This window comes from Myxocyprinus asiaticus, chromosome 2 (assembly GCF_019703515.2).
Source record: "Myxocyprinus asiaticus isolate MX2 ecotype Aquarium Trade chromosome 2, UBuf_Myxa_2, whole genome shotgun sequence".
Classification (NCBI taxonomy): Eukaryota; Metazoa; Chordata; class Actinopteri; order Cypriniformes; family Catostomidae; genus Myxocyprinus; species Myxocyprinus asiaticus.
This window is the reverse complement of record NC_059345.1, coordinates 40,792,215-40,811,196: the sequence shown is the minus strand read 5'-3', so window position 1 is coordinate 40,811,196 and position 18,982 is coordinate 40,792,215. Positions and strand designations below refer to the sequence as shown.

Below are 18,982 nucleotides of genomic sequence, written 5' to 3'. Positions count from 1 at the left end.
TGTAGGACCGACCCAGGGCTCATGCAGGAACTGCGCACCGCGACTGACCTCACTCTACGGGCAACGAAAGTCACGGTGCGCACCCTGTGTTGGACGATGTCCACTTTGGCGGTCCAAGAGCGACACCTGTGGCTCAACCTTGCGGAGATGCATGACGGCGAGAAGGTCCGCTTTCTCGATGCGCCCGTCTCCTGAGGGGGGCTCTTTGGCAACACTGTCGCGGACTTCACCCATCAGTTCTTGATGGTGAAGAAGCAGACGGAGACCATTAAACACATCCTGCATTTAGGACACGGTGCGACTCGGTAAGTGCGGCGGTTCTTGGGGCCGCTCGCCCGCCCCAGCCACTAGCCACCGTTGCGGGCTCGCAGGGCAGCACGCCTCCCCCGGACAGTCTTCCCAGTGGGGCTTCTGCTCTGCTTCGCCGCGAGCCACCCACCCCGAGCGTGATAAAACCAATCATTCCCCAGTGCTGTTAGCGCAGAGGCTGGAAGCCTGGTTAGCGTTTTCCAGCCAGTCGCGATGGCTCATCATGATGATCCGTCTCGGCTACGCGATCCAGTTCACCAGATGGCTGCCCAGGTTCAGTGGTGTCCTCTCTTGGTGGGAGGTCGCCACCCTTCTGGTGAAGGGAGCGATAGAGCCTGTCCCCTTAGCCGGGTCACACAGGGGCTTTTGCAGCCCTTATTTTATTGTGCCCAAGAGAGGGGGGGTTGCGCCCAATTCTGGATCTGTGTGCCTTGAACAAGGCCTTACACAGGCTTCCGTTCAAGATGTTGATGCAGAAGCACATCCTGGCATCAGTACGACATCAGGATTGGTTCACCATATCTGGCATTTCTACGGGCAGGGGTTCCCTTTGAGCAGGTCTCGAGGCGCGTCGAGGTCACGATGCATCGAATATGGGGTGGGGTGCCATGCACAATGGGCAGGCAGTATCGGGGCTCTGGAAAGGGCCCCACCTGCAATGGCACATTAACTGTCAAGAGTTGCTGGCAGTATCGCTGGCCCTGCGGAGGCTTCAGCTGTTGATTCAGGGCAAGCACGTGTTGGTCTGAATGGACAACACAGTGACAGTGGCATACATAAACCTCCAGGGCGGTGTACGCTCACGTCGCATGTCGCAACTCCTCCTTTGGGGTCAGCAGATGTTGAAGTCTCTGTGAGCGACGCATCTCCTGGGCGTCCTCAACCATGCAGTGGATGCGCTCTCACGGCAGGTAAAACTCCGCAGAGAGTGGAGGCTCCACCCCCGTGCAGTCCAGCTAATTTGGGAGAGATTTGGGGAGGCGCAGGTGGACCTGCGCAAGTATGCATTTCCCCCAGTGAGCCTCGTTGCACAGACGTTGTGCAAAGTCATGGAGGATGGGCAGCCAGTCCTGATGGTTGCGCCGTACTGGCCCAACCGGACTTGGTTCTCAGTCCTGATGCTCCTGGCAGTAGCCCCTCCCTGGCACATTCCCCTGAGGCAGGACCTTCCCACTCAGGGGCAAGGCATGCTCCGGCACCCATGGCCAGAACTCTGGAACCTCCACGTCTTGCTCCTGGACAGGATGCGGAAGACCTAGCAGGCCTGTATGCTCTGAAGTGGCGTCTCTTCGCAAATTGGTGTTCTTCCCGGAGGGAAGATCCACAGAGATGTGCGGTTGGGTCTGTGTTGTCCTTCCTACAGGAGGGGCTGGAGAGACAGCTGTCTCCCTCCACCCTGAAGGTGTACGTGGCTGCTATAACAGTGTATCATGGTACACTGGATGGGAGACCCTCATGGCAGCACGACCTGATCACCAGGTTCCTCAAGGTTGCGAGGAGATTGAATCCCCCTAGTCCGCACCTGGTTCCCTCTTGGGATCTCTCTGTGGTCCTACCTGCCCTACAGAGAGCCCCCTTTGAGCCCCTGGAGCAGACCGAGCTCAGCACTTTGTAACTGAAGATGGCCCTCCTGGTGGCACTCACTTCTGTCAAGAGGGCTGGGGATCTGCAGGAGCTCTCTGTCACCAGCGAATGCCTGGAGTTCGGGTTGGCACACTCTCACGTGATCTTGAGACCCTGGCCCGGTTACATGCCCAAAGTTCCCACCACTCCCTTTCGGAGGTCATTGCTGTGTCCAGTTCGCGCCCTGTGCATCTATCTGGACCGCACGCAGAGCTTTAGATGCTCGGAGCAGCTCTTTGTTTGTTCTGGAGAGCAGCAGAAGGGGAAAGCTGTCTCCAAACAGAGGTTGGCCCATTGTATTATGGATGCCATTTCTCTGGCTTACCACCTGCCGTGCCCTTTGGGAGTCCGGGCACACTCCACTAGAGGTGTTGCGTCCTCCTGGGCACTGGCGAGGGGCACCTCTCTTAAAGACATATGCAGAGCAGCGGGTTGGGCTACACCCAATACCTTTGCGAGGTTCTACAACCTGCGCATAGAAACTGTTTCAACCTGAGTGTTACGGGGTAACAACAGATAGGCCGGGCAGACCATCGGGTGTATTGCTTGCATTTGCGCCTTTCCCTTTCAAGGTGATAATGTGCGCTATCTTGTCCACAACAGTTCCCTGCAACTGGTGAACACTGGATGGCTCTTAAATTTCTTTTCGGTGCACTATTCGGTGATGAACTCGGCGGAGGAGTAACAGCGCCAGGCCCAGTACTCGTGGTATGCCCCTTTTCAGGTGAGCCCACATACTTGGGCTCAGTGCTCCATACATGGTGATTCCCCCCTCGGTAATCCCGTGTGATGCGTTTCCACTGCTCAGTTTCCCCTCAGGTGAACCCTGTGTTTCCCCTCGACAAATCCGCTCCTCCATACCTCGTGACACGGTTCAACACCTGCGGCATTTCGTACAGGAACCCCAAGTGTCACTGCCGTGGCGCAGAACTGACCGCTGACATGGCCGGGACTCTCTCTCGGCTCCTTTGCACAAAATTGATTGAGGGGTGCACGCCATCTCCTTTTATACCCTTATGTCCGGGCGGAGAGTGGCATGCAAATTCCACTTGCCAATTTTCATTGGCCTTTTCTGAATAAAGCAAAGATGATTGGGGCTCTCAAGAGCGAAACCCTAGTGTCACTACATCGACACAATGTCTCGTTCCCTCCATCAGGGAACAGAGGTTACATCAGTAACCAAGATGATCTGTTTCTTACCCACACTTATGTCACTTCTGAATACATAGATTAAACCACTGGAGTCGTATGGATTACTTTTATGTTTCCTTTATGTGCTTTTTGGATCTTCAAAGTTTTGGCCACAATCCACTTGCATTATGGACCTACAGAGCTGAAATATTCTTCTAAAAATCTTAGTTTATGTTCTGCAGAAGAAATGAAGTCATAAATCATTGCCATGGCATGAGGGTGAGGAAATGATGAGAGAATTTTCATTTTTGGGTAAACTGTCTCTAAGTTCTTGCACCTAAGACTTTTACGACTATTTGAGTTAAATAAGTGCTTATAGTGGTTAGTGCTCAACATACAATTAATACAAGTCTTGGTTTATCCATAGATTTAGCACGTCTATATCAAAGGGGAAACATGCTTCAGCAATATTTTCCTGCTGCTGTTCACTGCTCCAAGTTCAAGAATTTAAAGTAAAATTTAGTAGCGACTGATATTACTACTAAAGAAAGATGTTTTCCATGTCACGTAATAGGTAATGTTCTGGGTTTTGCTTATCAGACACTATCTACTGTCAAAACAACTAACAGCATTTGGCCTCTCACAGGAAATGCACTCTGGTGGTGGTAATGAGGTTAAGGGCATAGGCATCCAACCACAAATTCTAGTTTTCCGCTCATTGTCTGAGGTGGTTTTAATCAGCAACACATTTATGTAGGTGATAAACTAATGCTATTAAAAGCCAACATCACTAACACGTTTTGCACAACATTAAATTCAGTTAAAGACTAAGCACCTCTTTTAAGAATTTTTGTAAGTTTAACACTCATGTTAGTAGAGAAGACCATGAATTGTGTCCTGGCAGCCTTTATACTATTTTACTTAAAGTCCTTGCTGTGCTATAGCACACCATTATGTATAAACAGTCAGGATTTCACTTCCCAAAGACATGGTTTGCCAGGTGACAGGAAATTAATTCTCTTTTCAGTTTGCTTGTGTATAACACAACACATTTTCACATTTCAATAAGAGTGATATATTGTGGTACCTCTGATGGTTAGTGGTCTGGATTCTTCGCAAGGTTGCTGCTTTGATCTCTTAAAGGACTTTATGATGCTGTTGAATCAGCTTTTATCCATGATCACATGGATGACTCATGATCTGAACCCATCCCTACCTATTCGTTTTGTTTATTTACATAGGCTGCTATGTAGAGAATAATTAAAATCACTTATCAATAATTGACAACAACAACAAAAATGTCCATATACATTGTCAATGCTTTATTAGAGTTGCATTACCTAAACTACTCATTCATTTAAAAAAAATTATGTTCTATGTTAATCAGTCTTCAACAGTTTACAATAGGTTTATTTGACAAAGCTTTTAAATCTCATACTAGCAGAGATAGTGAACTAGGGCACTCTTTATTTATTATTATTATCTTGTTAAGGCCCCACTATGCTAATGACTTACGAATGCTGAATTCATCATAAGGAGGCCTTAACATTAGAAGTGCTGTGCATTGCAAACAAGATAGTGGGCATACATTTGATGTCTGTAGCAATACACTTAGGCTAAAGGTGCTTTAAGCGATTTTTTTATGGAAAGGTATGCAGAAAATGTTCCTTTCCCTGTATGTTAATTAACTGTCACTGAAATAAGTGTCCTGAGATATTGCACCAGTCTCTGTCACAGCACCAGTCTGTGTAAACAGCAAACAAAATGTGACCATGGGACTTTGACTTTGATGTGCTTTCTGTCTGTCAGTCATTTTGCGCGTTTTTATAGTGTTGTAGTTGAAGCGGAACATTCATGTTTAGTGTCATATTCAGATTCATAACAGTTATTAGCTGAGGGTGGTATTTTGCTACTGGTGTGTTTGACAACCGTGAGAATACGAACTCAGTCTCAACACTATCTTTGCAAGGCTATCGTTTTAGAAAGAGGGGACATGTCTAATTTAAAGGCTCAGTCTCGTGGAAGTTCCAGAACAGCTAAAATTGCTTACAGCACCTTTAACTGTCAAAAACACTCTCATCTGGACCTCAAGTGTCATTGCTGTCTTGCTTCTCTAGCATTCTTGATAGTGTCGCCCCCCCTTCGATTAAAGAAAATTAAAGAAAAAAGCCCTGCACCATGGTACAATGACCACACTCATGCTCTCAAGAGAGCAGCTCGGAAAATGGAGCGCAAGTGGAAAAATAAAAAATTAGAGGTATTTCGCGGTGCATGGAAGGACAGTGTCTGTAGCTACAGACAGGCACTAAAAGCTGCCAGGTCACCATATTTTAGCAAACTCATAGAAAATATCCACAACAGTCCTAGGTGTTTATTCAGTACTGTGGCTAAATTGGTTAAGAATAAAGCATTGACTGAACCATATATTCTGTCGCAGCACAAGAGTAATGACTTCATGAATTTCTTTACTGATAAAATTGAAATAATCAGAAATAAAATTGGAATTATGCAATCAATTTTCCTCACGAGCATCTTCAATCCTTCGCTGTCACAAGTCATGAAGAGCTAACAAACCTTATCAAAAAATCAAAAGCCACAACATGTATGTTAGATCCAATACCAACTAAGCTCTTAAAAGAGGTATTCCCTGTAATCTCAGAACCTCTTCTTAATATTATTAACTCCTCGCTATCCTTAGGACATGTCCCAAGAAACTTTAAAATAGCAGTTATCAAACCACTTATTAAGAAGCCACAGCTTGATCCTGGAGAATTGGCTAATTATAGACCAATTTCAAATCTCCCGTTTATGTCGAAAATACTAGAAAAGGTAGTGTCCTCCCAACTATGTTCATTTCTAAAGATAAATGGTATATATGAATAATTTCAGTCAGAAATGACTTGCTCTTATCATCTGATCGCGGCTGCATTTCACTTCTAGTGCTTTTAGATCTTAGTGCTGCATTCGACACCATAGATCACGACATTCTCTTGAATAGGCTGGAGAATTATGTTGGCATTTGTGGAGTTGCGTTAGGATGGTTTAGGTCCTATTTATCAGACCGCTACCACTTTGTCTATGTAAATGAGGAATTGTCAAACCAAACAAAAGTAAAGTATGGAGTGCCACAGGGATCAGTTTTAGGGCCTCTGCTTTTCTCCTTGTACATGCTTCCCCTGGGAGATATTATCAGGAATCATGGAATAAGTTTCCACTGTTATGCCGACGATACCCAACTTTATATTTCTTCAAAACCTGATGAAATTTCACAGTTCTCCAAATTAGCAGAGTGTATCAATGAAATTAAAGATCGGATGGTCAGAAATTTCCTTCTACTCAATTCCGACAAAACAGAGGTACTAATTATTGGACCAAAAACCTCTAAAAATAAGCCGCTAAAATATAATTTCACTCTTGATGAATGTACTGTTACATCGTCTTCAACAGCGAAGAACTTAAGTGTTATCTGTCCTTTGAAAATCAAATTACCAATGTTTGTAGAACAGCATTCTTCCACCTCAGAAATATTGCTAAGTTACGACACATGCTCTCTGTTGCTGAAGCTGAAAAACTAATTAATGCGTTCATGACCACAAGACTAGTTTATTGTAATGCATTACTGGGAGGATGTCCAGCAAGATCAATAAATAAACTTCAATTGGTTCAAAATGCAGCAGCCAGAGTGCTGACTACAACCAAGAAATATGATCATATTAGCCCCATTTTATCATCGCAACATTGGCTACCTGTTAAATTTCATATTAATTTTAAAATTCTGTTAACTACGTACAAAGCTTTGAATGGTCTAGCTCCGCAGTACTTAAGTGACCTTCTGACATGCTATATTCCATCACATTCATTACGATCACAAAATTCTGGCTTGTTAATAGTTCCTAGAATATCAAAATCCACAAAAGGAGGTAGATCCTTTTCATATTTGGCTCCTAAACTATGGAATAGTCTCCCTAACACCGTTCGAGATGCAGATACACTCACTCAGTTTAAGTCTAGACTAAAGACTCATCTATTTAGACTCACCGAAATTACCGGCCGGTTGAACTGCGATGCACCTAACTGATCTCTGCCTGCATCACCTCGGTCTAATGATGGACTACACTCTTGAAATGGAATACATAGTCTATCAATTAATTGCCAACAAAATGCTTCATCAGCCAACTAACAAGGACAATTGCATCTATGTGAACTTCTGCAATTAATCCAGGATAGACTTCAGAGACATTAGTCATTAATCTTACAGTTCATACAAAATCTTTGTTTTAAACACTGATCCTTAACACTTACTTAGTTTAATAATTTTAAACCATGACTTGCACTGCACATAAGTAATATTGGCATTATATTCATGCTGGTTAGCCAGAGGGGAACTAGCCCCCACAGTGAGCCTGGTTTCTCCCAAGGTTATTTTTCTCCATTAACCAACATCTTATGGAGTTTTGTGTTCCTTGCCACAGTCACTTCGGCATGCTCACTGGGGTTATAAATACAATTATTATTTAATTACTTATTTTTAAACACAATTCACAATCGTATATTATCAAACTACACAATGATGACTCTAAGACTTTATAGATAATACAGTTTCATTTTCTGTTAAAGCATGATTTTCTGTAAAACTGCTTTTAAGAGATGTGTGTTGTGAAAGGCGCTGTACAAATAAAAATGACTTGTATTGAATAGTTTTCAGAATGAACTTGCATATGAAATTTTGACATTGTTGTGTTGTTAGTTCTGTTATGCTTTAATAGAATTAAGTGCATGTAGTTTTATACAGAGTTTAACAAAATAACATTTTTTAAGGGAGGTTCTTTAATACTCCATCATCAAAAGAAAATGTTACAAATTGGAAAATTTTACAGCCTTCCTAATATAATGCCAGTAAGATCAGAGGGATTTACAATACTGACAAACTGAACCACTGAAGTATGTTTACGTGTATTATTTTGCAGGAAACATACACAACACAATTAGTAAGGTAATACAGTTATTTTGGTGTTTAAAGCTAAACATTATGACATATCAAACTCAAACAGGGAACATCTTGCATTTATTTGTCATGACATATCAAATTACAATGATGACAGTTACATAATTTTGTAATAAGGGGAGAGATAAGCAAAGAATTAGTACTAAGCTAAATGATCAGTAAAGCACAAAAGAGAAATCACTCCACTGGGCTGTTGTCCCAGCTGCATTACTAGAAATCAAGTTCATCAATTTGTTGCATGATTTTCTTCACCCAACTTAATTGAGGATTCACACAGATACGCAGAGGCTTCTTTGTGGTAAAACTGTTACAACAAAAAACTTAGTTACTCCACATGGCAATTATACAAACATACATAATATAATTTCCATTAAGTATACATTGTAATAACAAATACCACATTATTAATTTTAAATTAATTTTAATTTGAAAAAAGTACAAATCATTGTATGCATACTTCTTTCTCACTAGAATTAAAATGTACATTGGCAGTGGCAAAACTTACATGACTCCAGCTTTGGGACAATCGCTTCTTGTCTCTGTGTAGGAATCAACTTTATTGGGGGGGATTCGTCTTTCATAGTAATTAAAACAGCATTCCTTTGGAGTTTTGGCATCTGTGTTGAAAAAAAAAGTAATTTATTTAATAATACATAATTTTATCAATATGGTCATCAGTATAGTAACATTAAAAAACGTAGGCCAGATTGCAAATGTTAATTGCCTATCATTAAATTCTGAACACTGCCTCATAACATACCAGACAAAACAGATACATAGAAAAAAAGGTTTGATACTGTATATGATATTTGCTACATACATATTTATCTGAATAAATAAATAACAATGCTGAGTTTTAGGTTGACTTACTGTTGCCCATTACACCAGACTGGAGGCATGTGACCACCAGAAGTCCAATAAGAAGGAAAATATAAGAATGGCACATACTATAGCTGCAGATTCTGCTTCTCGGTATAATGCTGATATCAAAAGTATAATGTCCTACAAACATTACTACGGGCTTTAAAGGTGGAAGGGGAGGGGGCGAGTGTGGTTTTGGTAGGGGACATGTAATAGGTGAGAAAATGTTCCACTGCAATCGAAACTGAAGAAAAAAAAAATGTATAGCTCATAGGTCTTACAGGAAATATTTGCTGTGGTTCTTACAGGTAGCAAAGCAGTAAACAAAAAGAACATATCTGCATGACTCAACAGCTAGTCTTACCATACAAAGCCAGTCTCGATGTGAAGACTGAATAATGAAGAGAAGATATAAAGTATACATACAACTTTATTTTCATTTATCTCTATACCACCCCCACTGACACAACAAAAACAAACAAAGGCAGCATTATTTGACAAAAGGACAAACAAAGAAGAACAAAGATGATCAAATAAGATAGTGATTGGTTTGAAAAACTTTCACCCTTTAGATTCTTCAAAAGCAGTGTTTTATTACAGTATTTAACTCCCTGAACAAGCTGCATCAATGCATGCTTAATCATTCTGAAAGTTTCAAGTGTGGGATTGCTTGCACAAAGTCAACACTTGATTTGTCATTCTAAAACAGTACTTATAGTGCCTTCATAATATCTTGTTCCTTCAATTTCCACAAAAGCATTGTTCAGGAAACACTAACATAAAGTTTAGGTCTACTTCATTATTTACTGGTCTGTATTGTTATATGGCTTATAAGCTTTCATGTCATGTCCCTGGATGCCCTATGCCATTTAGAACAATGGACTGGATGTTTATGATGTACACACTTCAGTACTCATGACATAAATTTAAAGTGTTTGTACACATGTCAGCACTGCCATTACAATTAAGACTGTCTTCATTCCTGTTATTGTACTTGAAGCCTTGATAAGCTGCACAACTGGATGTATATGATGCAGTTCTTGCTAAAATTATGCATTTTTGATATTTTTTGGTTATATCAATACAACCCACATCTAGAATCCAAGAAGAAGAATGCTACTTAAAAAATCATTGCATCGTAGGTTTGATGGGCACAGGGCAAAGAAAAGTGGCAGCCATTTCCAAGTGACACAGACACTTTTAAATTGAGGACACTGATAATGCCAACAGCCAACATTAACGTGCTACCGAAGAAGAAACAAATCTTGAAACAGCAGACAGCATAAAAAAGTGAGCATGAAAATCAATAAAAAAAGGGGGAAAATGTGCAAAACAGCTTATTGCAGTAGTGTGGTTTACACCAGAAATAAAGGTGGTGGGTGGTTTTCCTTCCATCATATTGATCACAAAGCAGTGAAATCTTACCATATTATTTTGATAACACCTTAACATTACAGTGCAAGTTAACCAGTGCTTTCAATCCGATTATTTGATTTTAAACAATATTCTGCACAGTAGTTTGTTTATACACGCACACTATACTGAATATACACACTCTTGAGGATACAGAATTAAGAGGTCTCTGTTTCTCAAAGAAATTATAATTCATGACTTCCAATGTATATTCCAACAAATATAATAAATAAGCATTTGGAGATACAATGTGATACCACAAAACACAAATGACTTAATACAGTTCTGACATCACTAAAATTATACATTCACTTTTTTAAACTTAAAGTGAAAATGAAAGTTATTGCTGTTACAGTGTGGTCCCATAAATAAGGCTGCCTTAGTGCATGTTATTTACAAAAAAAAAAACAGCAAACAAATATTTCAAAACAAACCTAGAAAAGTCTATTGAAGTTACATGGTATTTGTGCAAATTAATATATTTTGAATAACCAGATGTCAAAAAGTTACTGCAAATTTCACGAATGCTAGTTTTTCTAATTGTAAAATGAGATGTCAAGCATAAATCATCTGTGAAAGGAACTCCTGCCTCATCTGTCACCTACTCTCTTTTCAACACTTCAACACTGTGAAGCGAACTGAACCAGGTTACACCACAATGTTAAAGCCACATTATAGTACATTTCAGTTGTGTATAATATACCTAAAATGAACCCATCATTGTTGACTAAACTTTCTATAAACAGCATTTTGTTTGTATTCCAGCATATTTGGTTTTTAGAGTGCCACAATATATTTCAGTAACAGAAATGGGGGAGGGAGGGAGGGAGAGTCCTGCAACGATTCCACAAATACACCAATATCTTTCAGCATCCACTCAAATCTCTGAATAAAAACATTTGTGAGAAAGGACAGATTACAGATACATGTTGTAACAGGTAAAATCTACATAAGTGTGCAAAAAGCATTTGTTCCTCTAATGATTTGTTCTAGAGGTCGACTGATAGTGGATTTTGCCGATACGATAACTAAGGTGGTGGATAAGGCAGATAACCGATTAATTGGCCGATAGTTTTTAAAATCGATTTATTGAATGCTAAAAAAAAGATCTTATATAGTCGGGCACAGACATAGAGGCTGCAAGAGTCCAAAATGAGTAAAATCCCAGATGCGTTTGTTGTGCAACCAAAATCCCAATAATAACCAGAAAAAGTTGAGATTTGGTGCATAATGCATGACTTTTAATTTGAACAAGCCTGAAATGGACTGGGGACTCTTATTTTGAAATGTATGGCTTTATGTACCTCTATAATGTATTACAAATATAATCACCATAAAGTAAACATTGTCAAATGTACAAATATATACTGTATGCAGTAATTAATATACAGTTGATCATTTATCTACAATAGATCATTTTGACCGTAACAGAGTCTTGGCTCCCTTACACTGCTCTATATGTAAATATTCACCAAATTAAGATTTTTGTAGCCTATATATTCACCAGATAAAGGGTTTTGGCCACAGAGGAACACAGAATAATAATAATAATACAAAAAAAAAAAAAAAAAAAAAAAAAAACTATCGGCATAGATTTTTTGCCAATAACCGAAAGCAACTATCGGCACAGATTCATCAGTAAAACCAATATATTGGTCGACCTCTAATTTGTTCACAACTTGCAGCTTGTTCACAAAAACTCCCTTTGAGATGTCAACATACTACAAGGGAAGAACGCCAATAAAAGCTTTGAAGGACACACAGAGGTCAGGAAAAAGGGACCAGGAATCTTATTTCAAGTCAATTCATATTTTCACAAATACTAAAAACATCATGAACCACAGATAAAAAAAACAAACATCAAATAAAATCACAGCAAAACCTTTACATTTATTTTGCTTAAATTTAAAGGCCAAGCTTGAGCTGAAGGAAACAAAAGGATAAAGGAAAAGATAAAGGGTTAGCGTGCAAATAAAGAGAGGACAGAGACAGAAAACAGAGTTGAGCTTTACAAACTCACGTTCACCAGATCACACCTGCCATCAGCAATAACTCTGATTTACAGATAGTGTACATTTATGTGACATGTGGTTTAAGGTCTGGCACGGTTCCTGTGTGCTCAGTCTGTATTCCAAAGTAACAGTTTGTATGGAACAGAACACAGACAGGAGGCTACTGGAATTTCAAACACGCTAAATTCTTGATATTCTTGATGTGGTACCAGAGGTAAGCAGGAGTATCCATGCAGAGTGAACATGAGGTTGTCTGTTTGTCTCTGTAAGTTTTAAGGTAAAATATGAGGTTGTTTCCTTAGCGTTTCAGTAGTGGACTGCCCCGATCTTGTCCTTTCTGCAAAGTCTGAAAAACCTGGAGGCACAAGACAAAAAAAATACTCTTGAGATGTCCCTTCAGACATGTGACATATGCAATCAATTCATTCATAATCAAAAACATTGACTATCTTTAAAGGTGAACTCTTTGTGTCATCTTGGACTTACACTGACACCTAGCGGCTTGGATGCAGCATTATTTAAAATCAATAGTTTTCAGTTTCAGATGCCATTGTAGAAATTTAGTTCACAGTCAGCCATGATTACTTTAATCAATGAGTGAAAGTGTCAAATAACAGGACGGTTATTGAGATTAAGCAAGTAGCATTCGGCTGGTCATGTGATTCTAATATGGCAGCCCCCATGAGGAGACCCTCTCCATGTAGAATAAAACAGCTTTTATAAGATTACTGATATGACTGGAGTCTTCATTTTAATGTGAGTGCTCATGATTTCCTACATACGTTTCAAAATTACAATTCCTGTCTTTAGGAGTTAAACTTTTTAATAAGGAAAAAATTACTGAGTGCACCTTTAATATGATTTATTAGATATTTTTAATATTATGTTATGCACCGATCAGCCACAACATTAAAACCACCTGCCTAATATTGTGTAGGTCCCCCTCGTGGCACCAAAACAGTGCCAACCCGCATCTCAGAATAACATTCTTCTCATTACAATTGTACAGAGTGGTTATCTGAGTTACTGTAGACTTTGTCAGTTTAAACCAGTCTGGCCATTCTCTGTTGACCTCTCTCATCAACAAGGCGTTTCCATCTGCAGAACTGCCGCTCACTGAATGTTTTTTGTTTCTGGCATCATTCTGAGTAAATTCTAGAGACTGTTGTGTGTGAAAATCTCAGGAGATCAGCAGTTACAGAAATACTCAAACCAGCCCGTCTGGCACCAACAATCATCCAAACGATTATCTAATCAGCCAGTCATATTGCTGCAGTGCATAAAATCATGCAGATATGGGTCAGGAGCTTCAGTTAATGTTTACATCAACCATCAGAATGGGGAAAAAATGTGATCTCAGTGATTTTGACCATGGCATGATTGTTGGTGTCAGATGGGCTGGTTTGAGTATTTCTATAACTGCTGATCTCCTGGGATTTTCACACACAACAGTCTCTAGAATTTACTCAGAACTGTGCCAAAAACAAAAAACATCCTGTGAGCGGCAGTTCTGCAGATGGAAATGCCTTGTTGATGAGAGAGGTCAACAGAGAATGGCTAGACTGGTTCGAACTGACAAAGTCTACGGTAACTCAGATTACTCTGAGATTGCTCTGTACAATTGTGGTGTGAAGAATATCATCTCAGAATACTATTCTGAGATGCGGGTTGGTGCTGTTTTGGCGACACGAGGGGGACCTACACGATATTAGGCAGGTAGTTTTAATGTTGCGGCTGATCGGTGTATATTATTGCATTTTAAAAGACAAAACAATCTTGGAAGTGTTAGCAAACTAACATTTATAGTAATAGCACTAATGTATTAAAGAACATGAGCCTAGTAATGCTTAAAGGGATAGTTCACCCAAATATGAAAATTGTCTCCACATTTACTCACCCTCATGCCATCCCAGATGTGTATGACTTTCTTTCTTTTGCTGAACACAAACGAAGATATTTAGAAGAATATTTCAACTATGTAGGTCCTTACAATGCAAGTGAATGGTGACCAGAACTTTGAAGCTCCAAAAAGCACATAAAGGCAGCACAAAAGACTCGTGGTTAAATCCATGCATTCTGAAATGGAAACAGATACATTTTTAATTCTGTGGAGTGAAAGTGGAGATTTATGGTAAATAAATGACTCAAATATGTTTATTTTTTATTTTCTCCCCTTTTCTCCCCAACTTGGAATGCCCAATTCCCAATGTGCTCTAAGTCCTCGTCGTGGCGTAGTGACTCGCCTCAATCCGGGTAGCAGAGGACGAATCTCCGCGTCTGAGATGTCAATCCGTGCATCTTATCACGTGGCTTGTTGAGCGTGTTTCCACGGAGACCTAGCGCATGTGAAAGCTTCACGCTATTCTCCGCGGCATCCACGCACATCTCACCACGTGCCCACCGAGAGTGAGAACCACATTATGGCGACCACGAGGAGGTTAACCCAGCGTGACTCTACCCACCCTAGCAACCGGGCCAATTGGTTGCTTAGGAAGCCTGACTGGAGTCACTCAGCACGTCCTGGATTCGAACTTGCGACTCCAGGTGTGGTAGTCAGCGTCTTTGCTTTGCTTGCAGGCCCCCAATAAGGACTTAAATATTGATCTGTTTCTCACTCACACTTTTTTTGCTTCTAAAGATATAGATTTAACCACTGGAGACTTAAGTTACTTTTATTTGATTTTTGGACAATCAAATTTTTGGTCACCATTCACTTGCATTGTATGGACCTACAGATTTAAGATATTCTTCTAAAAATCTTTTTTTGTGTTCAGCAGAAGAAAGAAAGTCATACATATCTGGGATGGAATGAGGGTGAACTTTTGGGTGAACTATCCCTTTAAGGTTTTGAGCAACTTCAAAAAAGGTTCAAAGTTCAATTACCAGTTCGCAGTGAGCCAGGAATTAAACACACAGTTGTACTTTGGGACAACCTTAGCATTCAAAATACAGCATTACACCCAAAAAACTTGCAGCAGTCTGACTGACCTTACCATCATTAAAAACTGTGTCTTTAAAACTGAAGATTGGTACTTTTGGATTATACCTACAATCAATTGCCAATCAGTTTTCATACTAATAATTGTAGGTACTTTAGTTAAGTATAAATTTATATATACAAGTCATACTGTAAAATGTATGGTATATGTATACCCCACTGCTTATCTATTTAAAAACACCTATGATGTGTTTGAATGTGTGTTGTTTAGAAAAAGAGGCGCACTTGTGTCCATTTCTTGTTCTTGCAGTTCATATTGATGTTGGTTATGCTAGAGAAGAGCTCGTCAGCAGAGATGCACTCTGGGAGGCGTGTCAGGAACTGAGCGATGTGGATGAAGTCCATGTGTGCGAGAATGTCCTCGTAAAGAAGCAGGATACCAAGTGCTGTGCGGAAGAGAAATTCTTCGCCATCTCGACAGAAGATGTCCCACACACGACATGCAATGTCCAGTGGGAGGGGTTTACTGTACAAAGTGAAGATCCTACACACAAAAACAGACATCTGATATACACGACAAATAAATCTGTACCTCATGAGACTTAAATATAGTGCAATTATGAGGGTACACTCAGCCAATGATCTTGCTGTCATTATATACATTTTCCATTTAGCAATTTGAATCTAGAGTCTTTTAGATATGAAATAAAGGGATATGACTTTAATTAAGATGTGTATGACTTTCTTCTGCAGAACAAAAACAAATATTTTAGGAAGAATATCTCAGCCCTGTAGGTTCTCACAATCCATGTCTTCAGAAGTGATATGATAGGTGTGGGTTAGAAACAGATCAATATTTAAATCCCTTTTTCTTTTTTTACTATAAATCTCCACCTTTGACCAGCCCCAACAAGTATGTGGCTGGATGTGAAAGTGAAAGTGATTTATTGTAAAAAAAAAAAAAAAAAAAAGGACTTAAATATTAATCTGTTTCTCACCCACACCTATCATATCACTTCAGAAGACATGGATTTAACAACTGGAGTCTTATAGATGACTTTTATGCTGCCTTTATGTCCTTTTTGGATGTTCTGAGCTCTGGTCACCATTCACTTGCATTGTATGGACCTACAGAGCTGAAATATTCTTCTCAAAAATCTTTGTTTGTATTCAGCAGAAAAGTCATACACATCTGGCATGGCATGAGGGTGAGTAAATTATTGGGTGAAATATCCCTTTAAATTAGTCAAATGAATGTGCGTGCAACAGGTGCACAAGAACAGGAAATAAGCAGAGGAAATGAACAAGGAAAAGATGCTAAATTAGGACTTTGAGTCTGTGTCAAGAAATTATTAACTGAACTTAGCAAGAAACAATGATCTAAATGATTTAAAATACTTACCAGTCAATTAAATAAATATCAGACGACAGGCTGTTATTCTTAAAATGTGCAAATAGCTTTGGTAGATTTTCTTCAAAAAACACTTCAAATGCTGCAAAGTACGTCAACATCTAGGAAAGTGAGACAAATGTATAGGGATCATATGAAGAGTTTTGTCTAATTAATATAATCACATTGATAACATGGTTTAAGAGATAACATTCACATAACATTGTGCAGGTATGAGTGTGTTAAATTTTTAAAACTCACAAGGCTGTGGTCTACTCTGTAGAAACCAATTTGACAAGGCTTGTTCAGCAAATTAGCAAAAGCAATGAAGGCATCAGCAGTGTCCATGTTGAGGATCAACACAGCTGCAATAAAGGACATTCCTTGCACCTGCACATAAAAATATAATAGGAAAAATGAAGTGCCTAGAATAGAGATTCATATTAACAAAGCTGACCCTGGGCTGCTTGACAGACAAACCTAACCAGTGCCATTTACAAAAGAAGCATCTCCTCTTACCCTTAAAAAAACATCCTCTATCCATAAACATCAGGGGCCTCATGAATAAATGTTGCGTACGCCACTTCAAGCTTACGATAAAAAGTAAACTTGACATGAAATTGTGCGCACCGCCACGCAAGCAATGTACTCCTTATGTACCCACTCTTTTACTGGTGTGTGAATTGGCGACTTCAGCTGGATAAGTAATGAACTGAATAGACTGATTATAAACTCTGCTTTTCATTAAATACACAGCATTTAGAATAAAAAAAATGCACTCATTAAGCACTTGAATCAAAATGAATCGTTATCCAGCTAATATTAGGCTATATTAATTTAACGTAACTAATTGAAAAGGCATTCAAACATAAGCTGAAATAAGGATATATTGGTAGTGGATGCGCAGCCAGTCAAATACAAAACAAAAGGTAAGCTTGCACATTTTTTTTTAAAAAGCTCTTTTAATAATCCAGAGATGTCAGACAATAGTTTAACACTGCACACATCGGGGGCCTGGGTAGCTCAGCGAGTACTGATGCTGACTACCACTCCTGGAGTCATGAGTTCGAATCCAGGGTGTGCTGAGTGACTCCAGCCAGGTTTCCTAAGCAACCAAATTGGCCCAGTTGCTAGGGAGGATAGAGTCACATGGGGTAACCTCCTCATGGTCGCTATAATGTGGTTCTCGCTCTCGTGGGGAATGTGGCAAGTTGCGTGTGGATGCCGCGGAGAAAAGCGTGAAGCCTCCACACGCGCTACGTCTCCAAGGTAACACGCTCAACAAGCCATGTGATAAGTCACCATCTCAGACACAGTTCTGGTGTACGTATGGTTTTATAAATCTGAAAACATTTGTGCATACGCAAAATCTGACTTTTGTGCGTACGCAAACTTTTAGGATGAAATCTACGCAGTTTTATACATGAGGCCCCAGATCTGTGTTAGCTTACTGTATTCACAGCCCAAACTGATAATATGCATGCACAGATGCAGAGTAACCGCACAGTTCACAGATAAATGTTAATGTTTATGATCTTAAAGAAACTAATAGCAAACCACCAAAGCATTTTCATAAAAATAAAAATAAAAATTCAGCTTTTTGCCATTTAAAATAGATATACAATTTTTAATTGTTATTTTCCACCTGTAAAGGTAATCAAGTGAGATAACAGACATTAACAGACATGATTCACATCATGATGGCACCGCGGATGGCCGCCTCGGTGTGGAGCGCTCCTATTGTTTTGTTGTTTTTGTTTGTTTGCCCTGTGTTTAGTAATCTTTTTGAGGCTGCAGCCACAGACCTGGACGAGCTCACAGATACTGTTACATCATATATTAGTTTCTGTGAGGATATGTGCGTTCCTACTAGGACTTATTTAAAGTTCAACAACGACAAACCGTGGTTTACAGCAGAGCTCAGGCAGCTTTGTCAGGCCAAAGAGGATGCTTACAGAGGTGGGGATAAAGTCTTGTACAATCAGGCCAGGAACACACTGATCAAGGAAATCAGAGTGGCTAAAAGAAAATACTCTGAGAAGCTGAAAAACAAGTTTTCAGCCAACGACCCTGCCTCAGGGTGGAGTGGCATGAAACAACTCACAAATTACAGGACTCCTACCCTCAACCCTGTGGTGGACCAACAACTGGCTGACGACCTGAATGTGTTTTACTGCAGATTTGAAAGACCCAATCTCACACCCCACACCCACTCTGACCTTCACTTCACACAAACACCAATACCTCCTGCAAACCCCCTCCTCCCCCCTTCTGCTACTCAACCTGCATTTAAGATCTGT

At 40.1% G+C, this 18,982-nt stretch overlaps 2 protein-coding genes across 5 annotated transcripts in view; both read right to left on the bottom strand.

Moving 5' to 3' along the window:
* Nucleotides 1-8,111: 8,111 nt before the first annotated feature.
* LOC127452463 (C-C motif chemokine 4 homolog) lies at nt 8,112-9,097 on the bottom strand. Its single transcript, XM_051717915.1, has 3 exons — nt 8,939-9,097; nt 8,574-8,685; nt 8,112-8,372 (listed from the first exon to the last, which is right to left on the bottom strand). Exons 1-3 carry the CDS (start codon nt 9,078-9,080, stop codon nt 8,279-8,281), a joined length of 348 nt encoding a protein of 115 aa, XP_051573875.1. The 5' UTR covers nt 9,081-9,097; the 3' UTR covers nt 8,112-8,278.
* A 244-nt stretch (nt 9,098-9,341) lies between these two features.
* LOC127452439 (TBC1 domain family member 14-like) overlaps nt 9,342-18,982 on the bottom strand; it is a 42,289-nt gene continuing 32,648 nt past the window's right edge. For all 4 annotated transcript variants that reach the window (XM_051717891.1, XM_051717881.1, XM_051717898.1 and 1 more), the window contains 4 exons: nt 16,944-17,072; nt 16,695-16,804; nt 15,578-15,836; nt 9,342-12,709 (listed from right to left, as the gene is read on the bottom strand). In XM_051717891.1, the coding sequence (XP_051573851.1) occupies nt 12,653-12,709; nt 15,578-15,836; nt 16,695-16,804; nt 16,944-17,072 (555 nt within the window). In that variant the 3' untranslated portion in view covers nt 9,342-12,652. The remainder of the gene's footprint in view (nt 12,710-15,577; nt 15,837-16,694; nt 16,805-16,943; nt 17,073-18,982) is intronic.

What these genes read in the sequence shown, in the direction of transcription:
- LOC127452463 (XM_051717915.1), bottom strand. Translation starts at nt 9,080, where the DNA reads ATGTTTGTAGGACATTATACTTTTGATATCAGCATTATACCGAGAAGC. An exon ending in GTCTGGTGTAATGGGCAACA is followed by an intron (nt 8,686 to 8,938) that starts GTAAGTCAACCT and finishes TTTTCAACACAG; the next exon opens with ATGCCAAAACTCCAAAGGAA. An exon ending in TGTCCCAAAGCTGGAGTCAT is followed by an intron (nt 8,373 to 8,573) that starts GTAAGTTTTGCC and finishes TTGTTGTAACAG; the next exon opens with TTTTACCACAAAGAAGCCTC.